Source organism: Camelus dromedarius, chromosome 9 (genome assembly GCF_036321535.1).
Source record: "Camelus dromedarius isolate mCamDro1 chromosome 9, mCamDro1.pat, whole genome shotgun sequence".
NCBI lineage: Eukaryota > Metazoa > Chordata > Mammalia > Artiodactyla > Camelidae > Camelus > Camelus dromedarius.
The window spans coordinates 35,375,006-35,397,300 of NC_087444.1; the positions used below are offsets into that span (position 1 = coordinate 35,375,006).

At 36.9% G+C, this 22,295-nt stretch overlaps 1 protein-coding gene across 1 annotated transcript in view; it reads right to left on the reverse strand.

The window, feature by feature from the left end:
- Positions 1 to 8,151: 8,151 nt before the first annotated feature.
- Positions 8,152 to 22,295, reverse strand: part of LOC105088396 (cytochrome b5 type B) — a 29,334-nt gene continuing 15,190 nt past the window's right edge. Inside the window, exons 4-5 of the mRNA XM_010979214.3 lie at positions 14,692 to 14,720; positions 8,152 to 11,880 (exon numbers count right to left, since the gene is read on the reverse strand). Of these exons, the coding sequence (XP_010977516.1) occupies positions 11,790 to 11,880; positions 14,692 to 14,720 (120 nt within the window). The 3' untranslated portion in view covers positions 8,152 to 11,789. The remainder of the gene's footprint in view (positions 11,881 to 14,691; positions 14,721 to 22,295) is intronic.

Below are 22,295 nucleotides of genomic sequence, written 5' to 3' on the forward strand. Positions count from 1 at the left end.
ATCTTCAAATAATCTCATAGTGGATAAATACACAACTGACACTATTCTGAGCACCAACAAGAAAGGACGAATAGGAGGGCGATTCCAATTGAAGAGTGAAAAATCCAGCATAACCTTCAGAAAAATATTTGCCACAAAATAACATTCTTCAGGAAATTTTTTTCTCACAGATGTTTCTAATTGCTACTATACTTATAAGGCAATATTTATCAGCACAAATATTAAAATATTTAATATGTACAGTTATGAGAAAGTACATTGATATAACACACTTGATCTAAACCCCTTCATGTTTCAGAAAATGTGTTCTTTTTTACCAAAGTAAAAATATAATCTCCGGTGATCATCAATCATTTTGGTTGTTTTTGATATCCAACAGCCATCCAATATCCCTTGGATGTTTGAATGTTCATTCTTGTTAGAATTCCAGTTCTTTCTCAAGAATGACATTTGCGGCAAATAAAAATTATTTTACTAATTCCTCTTATGTCAGCTGGGAATGTAACTTGTTTATAACCCAATTATTACCCCAGTTTGCTTTTTGGTATAGGTTAGGCCTTTTTGAAGGAAGTTGAATATTTCACAATACCAAGACCCAATGTAGTGAAGGGTCTTTTAATGGGGATACTAAATGTTATGAAGAAGCGTGTTAATTGGCTCGGTAAAGGTCAGATCAAGGTTATAGACATTTTAAGAGGGATGCTCTTTTCTTCCATACCTGCAGAGGGCACATTTTCCACTTCACTAGTTCTCCAACCCTCCAATCCAATGTATGCTGAGCCTGTACTCTGTATAATGCATTGTTCTTGGTGCAGTGAAGGAACACAAAGTGATGCCCAATAACAGCTCGATCTCTGCCCCCAAAGACACTCCAGTCTAGCTGGGAAGATGAACACAGGGACTAGTCTGGCGCCAAAGGCTGGAAAAGGCCAGGAGTGTGACAGGCCCTCAGAGAAGCGAATAGTGAATAATGGATTGGAGAAAGTGAGACTTGAGTTGAACTTCGCAGCCGGGGTCTGATTCAGCTAGACTGATGTGAGAAATATGCTGCCTACCTACCCACTGCCATTCCATGCCTGCAGCAGGCATTGCTAATGAACACCAGGGTGGCTCCACTTTTCACTGAGCCCAGACCAAACACAGTACAGTAAGCAACCCAGACTGGTCAATAAAAACTCAAGCCAAAACCCCTATTTGGCATTAGGGATGGCTGGAGGTGAGAGCTGGATATTATGGCCCATGGGAAAGAACTTTTGGAAAGGATAAGTTGGAAGCAGAAGGCAGTAGTGTCTGGCTGAGAGCAGACTGCCAGGTAATAAACTCTGACAGGTCGTACTGGATCATATCATAGAAGATATTGAAAACTGGGAAGTTCCTGATGAAGATGTGTTTAAGAAATAATAGCTTGGAAGGAACATGCATAGCAAATATAGAAGATGACCAGTCATCCACTTTAAAAGAATCTCGTTTAGAAAAAGCCCAAACCTCTGAACAGATTTAAGGGTGGTAATTCTTCATTTTCATGAGCAAGAGATTTCTTAAGTATCCTGATAGATATTTTCTTTCAGAAGGCATTATTCTGCTGGGTTCTTGTTTACCACGCTGCTCTGGAACTTTTAAGATTGTGGTTCTCAACCCTTACCATGCATCAGACTCCCCTGAAACAGAGCTTCTGCTTTAATTGACCTGTGGCAGGGCTAGATATTCTCTTCTTTTTTTTTTTTTTTTTAATATTCCAAGGCTATTTCAAGATGATCCAAAGTGTGGCCACGGTCAGTGGTTTTGGATTTTCTTCTTATCCCTTCTGTTCTGAAATTCTACAATGATATGCCTCAGTGTGCATCATTTTTCATTATTGTATTCAGCACCCCACAGTCCTTTCAACCTCAAAAATCAATTAGTTCTGGGATGTTTTCTTGTATTATTTCTGTGACAGTTTCTTCCTTCTTCACTTCAAGGTCTCCTCTTAATTGAGATATGGTATTTCCTCATATGAACTTCTCATTTTCCATCTTTTCCTTTTCGTTTTACCTTGTGGGAGATTTCCTCGTTTTTATTTTCCAACCCTTCTATTGCTTTATTACAGCTCTCATTAAAAAAACTTTATTTTGAAAGTTTTAGGCTTACAAAGACTTGTCATTACAGTCCAGAGAGTTCCTGTGTATCCTTCATCCAGCTTCCCCTAATATTAACATCTCACATAACCAAAGTACAACGATCAAAACCAAGAAATTAACATTGCAACAATGCAGTAAGTGAAGACTTTATTTGCATGTCATAAGTCTTTCTACTCATGTTCTTTTCCTGGATCCAATCCAGGATCCCACCTGGCATTTGGTGGTCATGTCTCCTTCATCTCCTCTAATCTGTGACAGTTCTTCAGTCTTTTCTTGTCTTTCATGACCTTGACACTTTTGAAGAATATTGGTTGAAGGTTTTGTAGAATGTCTGTCAATTTGGGTTTGCTATTTTGTCATGATTAGATTGAGGTTATGAACCATGGGAAGAGAGGCTGTGGTCTTCTCAATACATCATTTCAAGGGTACATGATATTGATGTTATTAATTACTGGTGATGTTAAACTTGACCACTTGGTTAGGTCTGCCAGCTTTCTTCACAGTAAAATTATTGCATTTCTCTTTGTAGTTAGTAAATGTTCTGGGGGAGATACTTTGAGGCTATGTAAATATCTTGTTTCTTCATAAGCATCTGCCCACTAATTTTAGCATTCACTGGTAGCCTTAAATTTGTAATTTCTAGAATTCTTATTCTCTGTTCCTTTTGAAATGTCATCCTATGTTTGTATTCGTGGATACAATATCATCTCTCTGAAGTTATAAGTTTTGTTATTTTCTTCTCTTCTGCATTATCTCTTCCTCTGACTTCTCATTTCCTATTTGTTTTGATTGCTATCATTCCTGTTAAGGCTTTCCAAACATGGTTCATAGCCCTTGGTTATCCACTTAGATTTAACTGTTAAGCAAGGCACTGAAAACCTTTTGGGATGCTTTGCATCAGAAGTTTGTTGATTGAAGGATTTCAGGGCCCAGTGACCTTGTGGAAGCTGCCATATGTCAGTATCTGTTGATCTTTCTCTTGGACTGGTGGGTTTCTCCAGAGGGGAATTTTCCTATTCCATGCCTGGGGATATAAGCTTGGCTGTTAGTATTCTACAAGACAAGGGAGTGGGGATGGGGGCATATCTCAGCAGTAAGTATGAACTTCCACTTAATCCCCACTTTGAGCTCCAAACTCATCACTGCCCTTAGCTTTGCCTTGTACTCTCACATCAGTATCCTCTCAGGTTCAACTTTTCTCAAGATTAAACCTCCAGCTTTTGTCAGAGATGGGCAGTTTCCTAGCTGTATAGGTTAGTGATGGAGGTGGGGTGGTAAATGGCGCTTATGCATGAGTTTTTCCAAGATCTGTCGAGTGACTTCATTCTTGTTAGCTCTTCCTCCTTTAGGCTTTTAAATTTGTTTACTATACTTATTCTAAGTTCACTGGCCTACCATCTTCCAAACATTTCTTGCGATCTTTCATCAACTGAGGTGTACTCTCATTCACTTTGTCTTTTTGTCTTTGTTTATTCCTTACTCTCATCATTTATGTGGCTTCTGGAAGGGAGCAGAGATAAATAAGTTTGCCAAACCACTCTGTTCAGTCAGAAGCCCCTTACTGTTATTTTTTTTCAGGGTGGTCAAAACAATCTAAATATTAATCAAGTATAAAATTCTATGAACCAATCTCCCATACAGAAGAACTCCCAACAATGTATGTAGATACTCCACCCTCAAGGAAGTGGAGCATAACTTCCTGCTCCTTAAGTTTGGGCTGCCCATAGTGACTTTCTTCCAATATGGAACACTATGGGAAGTTCCTTCCAAAGAGTAATTTTATAGTAAGGAAACCTAGTAAACACTACCTCAGGCCAGCGATGAAAGGCAATCTCATAGATCATATTGATAGTATATACTTTGATATGATATGTGGAGCCTCCCCCAAACCCAACCAAACCTATAACCTCAGTCTAACTATAAGAAAAATATCAAGTTCCAATTGAGGGCATCTTACAAAGTCCCTGACCAATACTTCTCAAAACTGTCACGATCATTAAAAACAAAAGTCTGAGGAAGTCCAGAGAAGGCTAAGAAAACATGACTAAATGTAACACGGAAGAGAAAAAAGACATTATGTAAAAACACAGGCAGTATGAAAAAGTTATGGACTGAATGAATAATAAAGTATCAATATTGGTTCATCAATTGTAACAAATGTACCATACTCAAGTTTAAGATGTCAGTAATGGGGAAACCAGGTGCTGAGTTTACGGGAACTCTATCATCTCCACAATTTTAATAAATGTAAAACTAAATTTCAAACCATTCTAAGAAATAGCTAATTTGAAATATTTCTATGAAACCAATAAATACTGGCAGCTGAATTTATTTACAAAGAAAACAGGCTTGGTTTGTAAATGGGGTTTTTGGTTGTTAGTGATGTGGGCAGCATTGGGATTCATCTCAAAATTCTACTTGGGAGTCCTAGATAGTTCAACAAACTTGGCCACGGTTGTTCATTCAGACTCAGCACAATATGCCATACTGATTCTCTTAGCCCCCCCTAAAGCCCAGCATAAAGTAGGGAACCCTGAGGGATGCAGAGGACACCTCCTTCAGAGGGCATATAGTCCATTAATGAAGACACTTACACAAAGTACAAAGTGAGGCTAGTATCTGCCTTTGGTAACTGCTTCCCCTAAGATCCCGCTCCCATTCAAACCTGAGTGGGCCCCCATTCCCTTAATGGGACCAGAAATGAACGCTCGGATGCTATCTGGACAATTACACTCTCACTTCCAAGAATTAATCTCCATTAGGTGTTTGGACTGGAAACTAATGCAGCCACCTTGATTCCTACTGATCTTCCAATTCCTAGTCCTGGTTTCTCATGAGACCCAGTTGTACTTCCCACCCCTGAGTTCCATCATCCATTCATAACTGGTATGTAACAAGTCAGTTCTCTTATTTACCTGTTAACTTATTTATTAACAAGTGTTAGTTTAAATAGGTTTCCTATTTATCTTTTTCTAGACAAAAGTAATCTGAGTGTGCATCTTTTTAAAGTCAAGAATATTTCTTCTTTGCAAAGATACATAGGCTTGGCACAGGATAAAAAATGAGTCTCTGCCCTATGGGAGCTTAGGTGTATTTGGAGAGGCAGAATCCTTTCAAAGATGTTTCCAAGGCAGGCATTTTAAGGTCAGGTTAAGTTGTAGAGGCCATCATAGTCAAGATACGTGTTTCAGAAACCAAATTTGAACTAGCTTAAGACAAAAAGCAGATTTACTGACTTACACATGAACGGCCCGGAGGTAGAATTCAGCCTTAAACGAAGGTCACTAAAGATGTTCAAACTGAAATGCACTAGTTTACATGGATGATCTAGCTTATAAACAAACCACCATTATTTCTTCCAAATGATTTCTAGGACATTTTTGTACCATAATACTTTAAAATGAAGAAAAGCATAGCTGAGGTGTTACCCTGTCGTTTATTAGTAAAACATAAAGCAGAGTACTGTAGTTCACGGGGGCAAGATGGGTTACAATGAGCATAAGAAAAAGCCAAAAAATTAAAGAGAAAAAAGATTCAGAAAAGAAAAGGGGGGTTGGATTGGGAGTCTTGGAAAGCTCATCATCTTGACCTATTCACGGCTTAGCGTCTCCCAGTTTTTGTTTGTTCCTGATAAAATTTCTTGGGTGATGAAATCAGAGTGGGCCAGTTTGTGAGATTCATTTTTATTGTGGACACTGTCCTGTTGTTCTGTAAGGTAATGCCAACCTTCCTTTCTGAAAAACTTAGATGACGAAAATAGAAAAAAAAGATCCCTAAAGTAAGCTTCTCGAAGAACAAACAAAATTCAAGCACCTGGGATTTTTAATTTTTCTCTTTCCAGGTCCATGTGGTTCTAAAATTAACATCATGTTTCAGTCACAGAGATTAAGACCAGGAACAAGCAATAGGAAACTGCTCTGTGACTAGCACTGATGGATCAAAAATGCCACTTGTCACACTTGTTACAAACAGCATTTGTATTTGCATCATGTTCTGCTTCCTCCAATGAATCTGAATCATCTTTTCACAAATATAACAATTTTCAAAATATAACAATTCTGAAAGCCAGAAAATGAGTTTCCAAATCTTATGCTACATGGCATGAAGTGGAAGATTTCCACTTCTCAGATTTCCTCAAAATTCGTAGAGACAGGTTCAGAAGAGGCTAAGGTCAAGCTAACCAATTAACAATTACTTCTCATTAATAATTATAGGTTTACATATATATTTCCAGGTTAAATCTTATCCAGGACCCTAGATTGGGTAATGGGATGGATGAGGTTATGAAACAACTTCTCATTTGTGCCGCCTAAGGATTTCATCAACAGTCTTTAATTCTCTTTTAGAGGCTACGTTTTATCAAAAGTTGTTTCTCATAACATAGTTCAAATCTAAATTCTCATTAACTGGCTTCAGCGAAACTCTTTTGCAAGGGACGCACAAGGGTCATTTGAAATAAGTTGCTTCCATTGAAGCAATATGACTCTCTTCAACAACCAAGACTTTTTAGGGAATCCTAAAAGCAATTTTTTAGTATCTACTAATTAAGAGAAATGATTACATTATTGATTCCATTTTATTGACCACACGCAGTAACATCTATATATATAAGAGTCAGTAGCAGTCATTTTGGGCATATTATTTTGGTACAGCTAGAGCTTAGCTTTTTATATGGGAACTCCCAACAGTAGAAATTGAGTTTCAGGGCTAGATTTGGGTTTAAACTCTAGCTCTTCTGTTAGCTATTTGGGCTCAGGCGAGTCAAGTCATTGGTAAAACTTGGACATCCTCACCTACTGTGGAAGGGTCCTGCAGGGTGAGGATCAGAAATGTCTGAAAGCTGTCAAAGACACTGCCTGGCACACAGTAGGTGACACATAAATGATAAATAGTACAACTGTATTCTCATGTTTCATCTGAAAGCAACTCTAGTATTTCCTGAACATTTGGTATGAGAATTGTTTTTAAAATGCTGCTCAGTATATATGATTAAGCTGACTGAAATACACAGTTCTACACTACGGTTCAACTTACAATTTTTCTGCATCATGATGGTGCAAATGATATGCATTCAGTAAAAACCATACTTCGAATTTTGATCTTTTCCTGGGCTAGCCATATCTAGTGCTATACTCTCTAGTGCACTGGGACGTAACTGCATCGTAAGTGGAAGACCTGTACAGAATATACAGGTATCTATTAAGCTAATTAATGTTACCAATGTTACCTACAATTACCAACCATTTAGTAGATTGTGTGGGGGGTTCTTACCTTAATTTAATTGAAATCATAATCTTCTACCTCAGGTTTTCAGGAATCAACCAGGATTTGTTAAGTACCTGCCAAATACTCAGCATCAAGAAGAGGGCAGTGATGTGAATTGTTAGGATCGAAGATTAAACACTAGATTCAAACACTAGGAACGAGAATGGGGCTTTCCCTTCCTGTTACTAATCCTCAGTCATGTGATAGGGAAATAACCAAGTCCTAATGAACAATGTCTCACTGGTAATGTTAGAAGGCTATCGGTATGTTTTAAAGGTAATTATAAAAATGGTTTATTTCCCTTGTTTTATCAACAGTCACTAGAACTTCGATCTCAATGTTTAATTTTCCCCAACAGTTTAGCTATTTCCAAGAAAAACAATCATCTGAAGACTGGCATTGCAGATAACAAAATATTATTACCTTGTACTGGCTTCTCTTACCATACGGTTTCAGTAAAAACAGAACTCCCAAAACTGTCTACCTGGTTGCCACTTCACATCTGTTAATACAGCAAAAGTCTTGATTTTTGCCTCTCACGATTCTAGAGTGAGCAACTCACTTCAAGGAAAGAGCAGCAGCAAGAATCCTGAGGAATCACAGAAATCCCCATCAAGTTACAGTAAACAAAATATTAGCGTGGATACAGGTGGCTTTTAGGCTTCTCAAATTCTTTTCTTCCAGAACACCTGAGGATTAAAGAACCAACATTTTCTACTTCAAAAAAATTAAAAAAAAAAAAAAAAAAAAAAGCTGTAGTCAGGGCAAGAAAAGGAAAACAGTATCTTTATTGTGTGTAGTTCTAACAAACATTCACTGTGTGCACATTCCACCAGAAAGACAAAGATCTTTGTTCAAAATATGCTGAAATCAAATAGGTAAACAAACTCCATTATCGAATACACAAAAGGAATGTTGATATTGCTCGCTCATAGATGAGGATGAAGTACAAAGAAAAGCAGTTAAATAATCATAATAATGTATTCCCTAAATAGCAAATGTAGAATACAGGTGCAGGCAAAGAGCAGCTCCTAAAACTCATGAATGCGACGCTAGACGTAGGGTAGGTGACTTGACAAATTCCGCTCTGCTTCTTGGAGCCTCCCTCTGAGATCACCCCCACAAATTCCAAACCCAGCTCTTTCAGAGCACAACAGCCAAATGTGACTAAACTCCCCATTACTTTTGTGATACTTGGCAAAAGAATGAGATGCTTTAAAAAGAAAAAAGTCAGTCTCTTGTTGAGACAAGACACGCCTGAATCCACCTCTCCTGGAGAAGGAAGCAATGAACATTAATATTCTGCATTTCTAAAATGGAATTTAATCAGATAGATACCACTTGAGATTTTAAGCATGAGATACTATATAAGTAATGATATATCTGGCATGTAAAGCATTTTTCATTGCTCCACATCAGAACTGAATGAGTATACACTCAACAACGTTCTTATTTCACAACACGTGTGTTAATGATAAATGCTGAAAGAACTTAACAGGCTCAAATTATAGGTTCCAATGGATTTTTGTTTCTGCTTAAGTGGTCACATAAGAACTAAACACAGTATAAACTCTGTCCCCTACCACTTTCCTGTCTTTACAAATATAAGTCATTTGGAAACCAAAACCAAATTCCTGAGAGACAGGGCAGGAAATTTTGGGACCAAGCACGAACATCCCTATTTTGGTGGCACTAACTTTCCCTCACCTCTCCCTCCTGTGATCTCCAGCCATTATGTGTACAGTATGGTGGGCAGCGGCGGTGGCAAGTCCTCCTTGGGAATAAACAACCAAACACCCCCGAGACTCCCCAGGAGGCATGGCCAGCCAACGGGGACTGACTCCACTTGCTCTCCAGCGGGCTTTTCACGACCTACCAATGTCAAGACTGTTTCAAGAATTCAAGTCTACTTCTTCAAACAGAGGTCCTTTTTTTGATGGAGTTGGCTAACATACTGTATTACTTATTGTTTAGAAAAACCTCTGCAAACTCTCACACGAGCTCTGCCTTTCACCTGGCTGTTTATGCAGGCAGCAGAATAATAGTAAATGGACCCCAAAGTGGTTTTGATAACACAAAGTGACATCACATTAGCAGTAGATCAAAGAAGCCCTGGGAACTGGATGGATTTCATGGATGGTTGAGACAAGTCAGAAAATCTTTTCCTCTGGCTCTAAACAAAAACGAGTCCAGATATCAACAGGAAAAGACAACCAATATGAAACAGAAAAACATACAACCACTATGAAATAGAAAACATAACTTTTGCATCGGGTTTTATCCTAAAAATATCAAAGACATAAACTTTACTTAACACTATCATTTGTTAATGTTTTTTCTGAGCCAGGTGTTTTTCATTCAATTTTGGAGACTGCCAACGCACTTTTAATTGATCCAAGTTATCTTCTGGCTTAGTTTTAGCTTGAATGTTCCCCTTCCAACTCCTCAATACTCCTTTGTCCTTCATTTCTACCCCAATATGGTCCCATGTAATCATGCAACTTAATCACTATAGCAATTATACACCAATCCTTACTCAAGGCAACCCTTCCTTGCCTTCAGATGGAAGAGCAGCAAAAGTCACATCACTTTCATTACACAACAATGAAAGATTTCTCTTTCAATAAATTGTCTTAAAGTGACATCTTATAATACACACAAAACATTTGCTAGATAAAAGCTTTAAAAGTTTGCCCATATCCCTGACACATAAAAGTCAGCCAGAAATCCCTTAAAATTAGTCCATAATGTCATAACCAAGTGTGCAAGAACCAAGTTAATATTATTTTTATGAATTCTGAATTCACTCAACTGCTAAATCACAGGATACAAGACCCGGGTTGAACTTTTTCTTAAATAGTTTGCATGGGCAGACACTGGTTTGCTGTGTAGCTTCCTGTCAAGCTGCTGGCAAGGAAGAAGAGGGGAGGAGATGCTTGAGCAGTGCCCAGGGTCCTTCCTGGCCCACGCTGTTCCCTGCTGCATGTGACAATGGCTCAGAGGCAGCCTGGTAATCCTCAAAGGATGGGGAGAAAAATCACCACAGTTGTTGGCAGAAAACTGCCAGTGGACTGTCTCCTCAGGTCCTTCCATGGGGGAGAGAAAGCAGAGTCAAATATGCCAGAGGAATTCCTGAACCAAGAAAACAGTAACATAATTCTAAACAATAACTTACTCCTTAGTGGAAACGCTCATCCAAGGCGGGGAAAAAAAACTACCAGTGTTTTTTTCTTTTTTTAATTCTCAACGGAAAAACAACAAAACCACAAATTGGAGCCATGGAGGTAAAATACAGATGAAGTGGAAAACATTCTCCTGTCACGATCTCCCCCTTCTGAATGCCACTTTACCATGGAAGTTACTTTACTGGGGCAAACAGATGATCAAATACTCTCTCTTTGATCAACCTGGAATCTCTAAATTTTGTAAGACAGAGAATAAAAAATTCACTAATGGATAAACAAAAAGGCAGCAAAATCCTTTAACAAAACTGGCCATCTCCACAGACATAATTATAAATTTGTATTTCACCAATAAAAGATGGTAAGGAGTTAAAAGAAAAAAAAAGAAAAAGAAAAAGATGGCAAGAAATCGGTGCCAAATCAAAGTAAAGGATGAAGTTTCTGCTGCTTTTTCTAAACTCCTGTCCTAAAGTAGTGTTTTTTAAAGTTTTTAAAAAGAAAGATGACTATGAATTCACCCTGTCACCCCACCTTATCTCTCCTTTTCCTTGTTTCGCTCCACTCCCCACAAACAAAAGGGAAGCACAGTTCTGCTCAGCACCACTTGGCAGCCTTTGGGGTGGCAAGAGCTCCCTGCCTCACTCGGGAGGGAGGGAGGGAGACCATCACATGTTCTTTCAGTTTTAACAAAGATAAACAAGGAGTAAGATCACTTTGCAGCTGTCTTTCAAGTCATAGGTGGGCAGCTTGACTTCATGAATTAAACTTCTTATGATAAATAACAGAATTAAGTCATAGTTTAAAAAATGGTATTTACTTAAAAAGGGAAAAAGAAAAGCTTCAAAACCAGAGTGTACTACCCTGTTCAGAACGGCGCTCAAAGTACTGGAAAGCAGGCATTTTTACCAAAGGGCAGTGAAACTAGGACATGTGGACCGTAATTATAAAAGGAAGTTTGCGGGTGTAGAGGGGCTCGTGGAGAAGAGGAAAGAGGAAACAATGGCAAGGACACAGAAGGTGCGCAGGTGCTTTGAGAGTAAGGCTCCGAGAAATGACCTGGACATTAGCCTCAGGGCTGAGGCGGACGTCTGGCCGACAGTCTGGGCTCCAAGGGGGAAGAATACAATTGGCAGGATTCAAGAAGAGGGCACCGCTGCGGCCTCCAAACAAGTCTCTAGTTTGCACTCCCAAGTGGACATGCTTTCCAGACTTCAACACGGTCTCCTCAGGAGGATCTGCTCTCCGACGTGTAGTAACGATACAGAAAACCTAAGACAATAGCGCCTATGATGGGGATAATCCAGTATGACCAGTAGCTAGAAATATTAGGGGGAAAAAGCAATAAAATCGTGAACATTTCATACCCAACATTCGCTGTCTTTCAACATTCACATCTTAGTATTTTTCTGAGCAAAGATTTTTGACTTACTTGGGGAAATTTAACTGCTTTTATCACATAGTAGTTGAGGGAAAATGAATATTTGGATTGGAGTGACAAAGTTACACAATAATTTTTAATAAAAAGATTAAAAACAGAATGTATAATATCAAAACAAGATGCATATACACACCTCAATATGTGTTTTTACAAGGGCATATCGTGGCTATTTCTGGGCTAGGGGATTACAGATAGTTTAAATTCTTCTTTATGCTTTGTTTTTCACATATTCTACAATTAATATCTTTAAACAGGAAAAAGCCACCATTTTTATATATATATACATATAGTTATGAATTCAGAAGCAACAATACCTAATACAATTGTTGGCAATACTATGTCTGCCCTGTATGCATTTTTAAAATTTAATCCTCACAACAATCCTATAAAATAGGTACTACTATTATTCTCATTTTATACATAGGAAATACAAGCTTTGCACCCAAAATCACAAAGCGAAGTTAGTCAAGCAGTCTGATTCCAAAAGCTGCTCTCTTAATCCCTCATTAAGTCTGGACCCTAATGACACATGCACAAACACACACAGCATATGGACAGTTCTAATAAAGTTAAGTAAATGGCAGGTGGCTTAAAAAGTCCTGTAAGAAACTGTCCTCAGGAGTTTCAAGACAGTCATCATTCTCCTGAAAATAATCCTTTTTCTCTAATAGAGCTTATTAGCACTGCCAGTTTTAAGATATAATTCTTCCATGATCCAAAGGACATGGCTGCCCCTCTACTTATGACATACATGGACTTGGTATTAAAAGGCTCTGAAGCCCAAAAAACCAGCTGAGGTTCAATAATAAAAATAATTCTCTTTGCCTAAACATGCCTAACATTTTGTACGTTTAAATACAGCAGAAAGCTGTTCTGGGCAAGTTGAGAATGTCAGTCAGGTAGCTTTGTTTAAAAACACAAGCAAGCTGGTTGGCACGTACAACAAAAATATGACACATGTGAACTCTGCAGTAATCCCCCCAGAAGAGTAATGAATTCAGATATCTTGCAGAGCAACCACAAGAGACAAAACAGTTCGAGAGTAGGATCCTCGAGAAAACATGGAAGATAAACTCTTCAGTACAAAAGACTGAGAATGGCTGACTACCAATCCTCATTAAATCCTTCGTAACACTTTACTGCCACTGAGAACAGAACCAAAGGAAATGCACCTAAAATGCACCAAAGGAGATACAGGTTCAACAGTAACTTCCTGGCCACAGACAGAACTCTCTTCTTGGAGATTCATTCAGGTTACTGCATGTAGTCATGACTCATTTATTTTTATTGCTTTGTACTATTCCTCTGTATGAATATTCCAGAAAGAATTCATTCATTTTATTAATGAGTGGTTATTTGGGTTGTTTCCAGTATTTTAATATCTTGAATAATGTTCCTGTGAACATTCTTGCATGTATTTCCTGGTATACTTGTACACACGTTTCTCTTGAGTATACAAATATCCCTAGAAATGGAATTGGTCAGTCAAAAGTTATTATATTGTCAAATTTACTAGATAATGTCAAATTTTTTCCACAGTGATTGCACCCACTTACATTTCCCTAGGAGAATCTTCGTGATACACTTCCTAAGCAACTCCTCTTTATTTTTAGAATTTTTAATTTTTGCTAATCTAGTAGGTGCGAAATATATGCTATGATTTTAATTTACATCTCTCTGATGACCAATGAAATGAAATCTTTTTCATAATATACTTATATTTGCGTTTTCTCTTCTGTTAGGTGCTTATTTAAGTCTTTTTCTCATATTCTACCAAGTCATTTTTTTCACTGATTTGTAAAAATTATTTGGGTATTGTGTATAACAATTCTAAATCAGTTTTAAGTGTAGTTTAAGTCTACTGCAAGTTTATGGCCTGTATTTTCAAATTCTTTATGGAGCTTTTGGTTGAACATAAATCCTTAGCATTAAGGAAGCTGAATTTACTAAGTTTCCTTTAATTGCCACTTTTTCAAAATACTCTGTCCATCACCTCAAACAAAAAAGATGTGATACTTTTATGGGAAAAAAAAGACACATTTTCTCTCTCTGAAATGCTTTAAATGGGATCTCAGAAAGATAAAACAGATAGCTCTATATAATCTCTACACAGAATTTTTACAAGTCAAGGATTCCACAGTCAGCTCAAGTAGAGCACTTAAGGGATGACAAATTTATACCTTTCAGGGCTAAGACTATTGTGTTACTAGCATTACTGCAAGGGATATTTGTAAAGTAAACCTTTGAGAAAACCCAAATTCCTGAATATGACTGCAAACATTTTTTTCTTCTCTAAAATGTAATAATAATAGCACCTACCTTATAGAGTGTTGTGAGGGTTAAAGTTTGAAGTATTAGTCGCACAGCTGGGCTGAACTACAGATACTGGATTTGATTTAATAACAGTACCTGTCCATGCATACTGGTCTCTTACTGAATGTGATTCCATTTGTGTCACAACAAGATTAAAAAATTACTATGAACTTTGTTGAGATTACTCAAAATGACTGAAACTGTAAAAATTAATTTTGCTAAAGCTAAGGAACCACTGAATTTGCAGTAATTCTGACCAAAAAAGAATTAGTTGTCAAATTGCACTCTTAAGTTATGTTATACATGCATATTTATGGAAATATCTCTTGCCAGACAGTATACTGGGAATAAAGAAGTCTATTAAGGGAATACCAACCTTTTGTAGGTGTTATCTTTCGAAGGGACCTGAAGACACATAATCAAAAATAAACAAACAAAAAAGATTAACACAGAATATATAAATCTTCTTGCATATCCATATAAACTCTGAAGCTAATAACAGAACTTCATCTTTCATGCAACTTGATGTTTACCAATCTATATGCAATGGGAGGCCCAGGAATTCTATTTCTGATAACATACTGGTATCTCCCAGTAAAGAACTAACGAAAACATAGAGAAATGACTGCAACTCTTTTTAGATGTAAAAAAATGCCACTGGTACAAACTATATTGAAATGGACTAATTTGCAGTCACAATGATAAGCCTGGTTCAGCTGGGCTTGCCACTGGCAGTAGCTAAGATGATATTTTCTGAAAACATTAAAAAAAAAAAACAAAAAAAAAAAAACGGAAAAACCCTCTTGCCTTGTAATATACAGGTCAGTGGGAAAATGCTCTGTAGCATGCAGGTGACCGTTTTGTGGCTTAGAGAAATGAAATGGTTTACTCTATGAAATCATTATAATTATGATTAGAGACCTTAGGGCTTATTTCACAATGAAAACAGGAAGAATGGAGTTAAGGGAAAGAAAATACAAAAATAAATTTAAAAACAAAAATTTGGCAATAGCAAGTAATGAGGTCCTGACATATGCTACAACACAGAGGAAACCTGAACATGTTACGTGCAGTGAAAGAAGCCAGATATAAAGACCATGTATTATATAAGTCCATTTATACGGAATGTTCACAATAGGCAAATCGACCTGTAGAAAGCAGATTAGTGGCTTCCTAGGGCTGGTCGGGGTAGGGAGAAGAGGAGTTGGAGAGAAATGGAAAATGACTGCTAAAGGTTATGGGGTTTCCTTTTACAATGACGAAAATGTTCCAAAACTGATAGTGATTATGGTTGCACAGCTCTGAAACTCTGGACTTGTACATCTAGTGAGTTAGGTGGCATGTAAATTATATCTTAGTAAAGCTGTTAAAATTTTGTATTCAACTTATGTGAATGTCAAATGAAATTATGGATATCATTAATTAGTTGTATAGTATCAAAAGACCTGTTAACTTACTGTCAGAGGACAATAACCCACTAGCATAGGTCACTGCTGCCCAAAAGATCATCTTTGCCAATATATAATAGTACCCCAGGGTGTGAACACATAATTTTCAGTAATCTCTAAGAATTTCCAGAAACCCTACATATTAGCCTAGACACTTTACAGCACACCATGAAATGAGTTTTAATTTCATATAGCCAAAACATTGTCATGCAAATGAACGTATGTCCCAAACCTGAAAGAAACTGGCCTATAGGCAAATAAGACTTCTAATAAAGTTTTAGATAAATCATATTGATCAACTGCTCTACTTCTTTGAGACCGTGATGATCACCATTAACTGGGGGCATTTCTACTAGAATAGCATCAATCAGGCTAGTTAAAACATGTTACGGCCCATCTTTGAGAAATATAGCAAATGTTTTACAGATTTAGAAGGTGGTCGTGGTAGTGATGACTGCATCTAATTTATAATGTTCCTTTTTAAATATTCCACTATGTAGCCAAGAAATAATTGAATTCTACCAAGAAAATATCCAATCTTTTATGTTTTATCCACCCATGTACCAATGACTTACAGAAGAAAAAATGTAGAATTCATATTAAGAACAAAATGAAACTGAGCTAATTTGAAAGGCTTACATGAGAGTATAAGGAGTAATATCTACATTATGATGTTTAATCTGTAATCACATTAAAAGCCTTTAGTTCATACAAATGGATTCCCTAGATTTCCAAGCTGTCTAGATTCTTTTACAATCAAAAGCCCTGGGTGTGTGCTAACTGGAGTGAGCCTCAGACAACATAGGAAGCAGCTGAGGGAAGAGACAGGGAGAGAGACCAGAGGAAATCAAGACCATAATATGCTGAAACTGTAATAGTTCCTAATAATCAATAAACATTTTTTAATATACATAGTTCCTTTCTTTTTTTTTTTTTAACTAAGTACCTCAACCCCTGTTTTAAGATCAATCTATCCCTGGAGGCAAAAAGACCAACTTCCCTAACACTGGAGGAAAGAGAAGAGAAAGAAGTGTATTCTCTCTTTACAGTACTGTCAGCCAAGTAAATGCCAAACTATGGTGACTCCGCTTTTAATCAACTATAAATGAAAGAGTTGTTTAAGGCACTGCTCTTGGAAGCCAAGTACCTCAGCCAAGTCTGGAAAGAAGCCAAGTAAGTCATTTTTAATTTAATAAAAGTAAAAAGAAAAAGGCTCTATTAACACAAAACCTTCCTTCACCTCCACCCTTCCGTTCCGTGCACAGCTCCCAGTTCTCATTTCTAGTCCAGAGCTCTGTGCTGAATCTAATGAAGGCTAAAGTGAAATTCCTACAGTTTATGATTGACTTTAATTTATCCCTTTGGGTGTTCAGGCATATCTGGCTGGTTATATTTTTGACCACATTTTAATTTACATGCAAGACTGGTCAGGAGAAGTGACCGCTCCCCATCTTTGGCATGAATAGCACTAACTGCAGTACCATATGATTTTAGTTACAAGAGAGCAGATCAAATCCAGAGTTCTTCTACCAAAGCCTTACCAAGTAAGTCATATGAATGTTTCTTTATTCTCCAAGGAGTTTGGAATACACTTCGAAACAACTAGACCGTTTTAAGTCTACTCTGATTTTAGCTCAATATTAACAGAAATTAACTTTAAACAAATTGGTTCCTAAAGTTCAAGTTTCATTAAGGCTTTAATTCCCTCATAAAATAAATAAGTAAAGAAATATATTTACATATATATGAACACTAAACATGGACTTTGTAGGATAAGAGGAAATATTTCATAATATCTGAGTAACCATTTTATTAAAGCTGCTTATAACTGAAATTATGTCTAATATCTTCAAGCTCAATGCTAAATCAGTTTCCTCACTTGTAAACTGAAAGGCCCAGATCAGATGAACCTGATTTCTAAAGTCATATTCAATTAACTCAACACAACTTTCTGACCTGAGGGCATTTTAGCAAAACCTACAAGAGCAGCCTTTCAGAGATTAGAAAGAAGGAAATATCCTCTTTCCATGTCTAGGAAGACTGATCACAGCCATGCACACACGTTTCTATCTTGGAGCAGGTATGTAAAGGTGTGTTCTTCCAGATACTCTTCCAGGAGGCAGTGCCCCGTAAGTACTGACCCTCTTTGATGTGTTCAAAAGAATGACAAATGTTCTTATCGGCAAACATGGGAAGGGATGTGGGGGTCAGTGGGGATAATTTCACTATGAACCCTGTTTATGGGGGAAAAAAAACATGGAAGGAGAACACATGCTTAAGGAACAGTGTACTATGTGACCAGAACATAAATGTAGGGAACAATGTGCCAAAATTATGTTTATGATACCTTCAAATATATAGACAAGGCATTATAAATGTACCTTCAGTCTAAACAGTTTATGTTTAGACTTTCAGAAGTTTAAGTCAAAGGGAAATTTAAAGTACGTAAGAAGCTTACATTTTAATTCCTGAATTGGACGTTTGCCTGCCATTCCAAGAGGATTCCAAGTATTCAAAATTAGAAGAAACGGATTTTAAGTCACAAGACACCACCTTCAGCAAATTTAATGAGTATTTGGGCGGTCTGGTAGTTTTTGCAGCTTTTTATTTAGAATAGTTTGATTTCTGTGCGGCCAGTTATGAAAAACAACTTGGGAACTTTGGGCCTCAAACACTACTACAAAGGGTTTTTTTCCCCCATAATACAATGGACTTTATATGGCACGAGCAATCACTATATGAATTTTCATATTAGGTTCATGATACAACCTAAAAAGTTTGAGTTTTCAAAGTACACAATTTCAATATTTTATAGACCTGACCATGACCTGGCCATGTGGTGTGGATCTTGAGAACAGTCTTCTCCTGAAGCTCCAATGTACTAAAATTTCTTTCTAGATGAGAACACAGTTTAACAATTACTGTCTTGTAAAGCATAAATCCCTAGAGCCAGCCCAGTCATGTAAAAAATATTTCCCTGCAGATAAGAGCAAAATTCAAAGGTAAAAAACACTCGCTAAAACAAATTTTTATATGACTCTCTCAAGAACCCATTATGATAAGACACATAAGACATGACTGAAGGAAAAAAATTGAAATACCTAGAGAGTAATTCCTACTGGGAACTAAAAAGCAAAAAGTTGTTATAACATTGGAGGGCTGATTTGAAGAGGAGGTTACCTTGCCCTTCTGCCACCATGTTTTGTAAAACTACACATCATTTCTAAATAAAGTATTACAAGGAGAGATATTAATCCTTGAGATTCCTAGCAAAGGGTAGGCTATCTTTCAAGGGTGATCTTGCTATTACATCTCATGCTTTATTTCAAAAGATCATGTTACAAAATACAAATGTTAGATAAAACCAGGAAACGATGAAACAACCATACAAAATTCTTTGGTAAACAGCAATCTCTACTCATTTAAAGGGCATCTGCAAACCCATTCCAAATGTTAATTAATTAGGTTGCAGGTATGATGGGAATATTTAACAATTCTTAAAAGGAAATTTTCAGTATGATGCTACCAACTAACTACATAATTATAAAGCATGTATTCTTTTTAGTTTCTTTCTCATAAAAGAGAAAGTAAACTGAATGTTATGTACATATAATACTTTATGTATGAGTAAAGGAAAACTGTATGTACAACAAAAGTCTGTAGCATCTGGGAGAAAAATACGTATGTGCCATTTTTTAAATAATTGTTTTCTTGACACATTCTATATTTCTTTTTTTCTTTAGTTTTTTTTGGGGGGGGAGGTAACTAGGTTTGTTTATTTGTTTGTTTGTTTATTTAAGAGGCAGTCATGGGAATTGAACCTAGCACCTTGTGTATGCTAAGCATGTGCTCTAACACTTGAGCTATATCTTCCCCCCTGTATCTGCCTTTAAATGCAACTTACAGACTGTTTCTAACATAGATGGAATTTACTAGATTTCAAAAGTTTAATTTCTTAAGCTAAAAAATGAAGTTTAAAAAACATATTAAGCCTTTATGGAGACAATCTTACTTGCTTAAAAGAAAACAATAGATCAAATCCTGTTACAGCAAATATCATCTCATCAAAGATTTTGTCTATGGAATTCTAAATATCTATTGAAAAGAATGAGGAAGATCTTTATGAATTGATAAGGAACAATCACTAAGATAAAAATTTAAAGTAAAAAGCAAGGGGCAGAACAATACATAAGAGATTTTTAAGAACAGAATGTTAGTCTATCTATTGATCAATCAATTTATCCACTCATCCATCAACTATTTTTATTTATGTATGCACAGAATCTCTTTAGAACCTAAACAAGAAAATGGTAGCAGACCACCTCAGAGAAGGGGAACTAGGAGGCTGAGAGTTGGTGACGGGAGTTAATTTTTATATTACAGTTTTTTTTTTATACTACTTGACTTTTTAACCATGTACATCATAAACTACCCATTCAAAAAATTTAAATGGAAAAATGGTCAAGTTATTGGGTCTGTTCATTGAAATGAGATTTGACTAGTGAAGCAATTGAACTGTCACCTAGATAATATCTGTTGAATAAATGAATGAAATTGTGCCACTTTTTTGGCCAGGTTAGCACTTGCATGTACTTTATCTCCTGAACTGAAGGCAGATTCAAATGATAAAACCATTAACCAAGAAGTAAATGCATAATCAAAAGAGAGACTTCATGGACCACAAATGTGTCTAGGTTACTTGTAGCACAGTAGCCAGGCAGGCAAACCAGCAAGAAAACACTACACTTGTTTCTTTTTTGGAGGAGGGCAGGAATTAGGTTTATTTATTTATTTTAATAGAAGCACTGGGGATTGAACCCAGGACCTCGTGCATGCTAAGCATGAGCTCTACCACTGACCTATATCCTTCCCCCACTACATCTCTTTCTAAGGTGAGTTTCCACAACTCAAAGCAGACCAGAAAAATGTTAACTCAAGTATGAATATAAAAGATTGATGGCTCTCAACATGGGGACTACTACAGCCTGGAAGAGATTGAGAGATAAAAAGTTTTTCATTCTAGTTAGTTATCTTTGAGTGAAGCAGGTAAAAAAAAATCTGCTGCCAGATCTATAGTTTCCCAGCTTTTAAGTTTTAGTATTGTAACATTTTAGGGTCTTGAACCTCAGGCATTATCAGTATAACAAGAAAACAGTGGTGACCATCAATTATTTACCTGAGTCATAGCAAAAGCAATATGAAAGGTAGTTTCAAAGAAACCTGGGAAAAGTTCCTAATTTGTACTCTGGAATAGTATGTTTCAGGTGTTCTTTAAAAAAAAATTTTTGTGGGGGTGGAGAGGTTATTTCATGTGGGGAAGAGATACAGATCTGTGGAGGGAGGAGAGAAGTGGAGAAATAAAGGAAGAAGGGAAATGAAACCTCTATCCCATAAGGCAAGATACTTCTTAACTATGCATTAAAAAACAGTAATGTTCACAGAGGTCCTGAAACCCTTAACCAAAAGAAAGTAATGTATTAATGAAATGAACTTTGCATTGACTTCCTCATGGTAAGTGTAAAAAATTTTAAAAAGAGACACCTGCATCCTAGACACAGAAGTGCCTATTTAAAACCCATTTAAGAAATCTGAAGGATCAAGAATTTCTTCCTGGAACTAAAATCAGGTTGGCCCACAGCTCTATGACAACCTATGTAGGTGGTCCTGAAATTTTTCCCAAAGGTTTTCCTTGGCTGATCTGCCTGAAGTACAGCAGTGGGACTGGAAACACTAAATAATCAGACTCTCTATTTAATGGAGACTGTCCTTTGGGCACAGCAGACATGAGAAAAACAGAGCCTTGAAAACACTGCCTTTAATCACTGTTTAAGTCAGACAGGGGCCAAACTACATTTGGAGACTTCTAAATTACTACAGAATTTCACCAAATCTCACCAGCTGAAAGGGTTTCTTTTTCTACATTTCTTACAAAAAGGCCAAGACTCAACAGTTTTATTTTATCTGAGACATCTCCAATTAATTCTTTGGCCTACAGAAGGCAGACAGTGCTTTTCACAGAAGAGAACTCAAGTTCCCTAAGTTTTCAAATGAAAAGATGGGGATATCATTCAGCAAAAAGGCTGGTTCTTGGCTATCTGGGTTACTTTAAATGCAAATTCCCAAGTCCCACCTCCAGAGATCATGAATCAGCAGTAGTGGAAGCCTAGGAAATACACAATTCAGAAAACATGCCAAGGGATTCCAATACAGGTGGTACAAGGTACAGATTTTGAAAAACACTGCTGCTCTCCATTCCTGAGAATGGTCCTTACTATGTACTGTACTACCAAGGAAGAAAAACAGCAACAAGAAGCAATTTGTAGACTTCTATACATTATAACTCCAAAAAAGTTTTTTATTGTTTTAACATAAAGCGTGCTCTCATGGTGCTGTGCAGAAGTGGGCGATGGCTCCTGGGTATGGGGTGCATCTCTTGGACAAATGGGACTATCCCTTGAATCAAATGTTAAGCTCTAAGAGCAATGGTTCCCAGACATGTTCAATATACTAAACAAAGTCATGCTTACTTCAA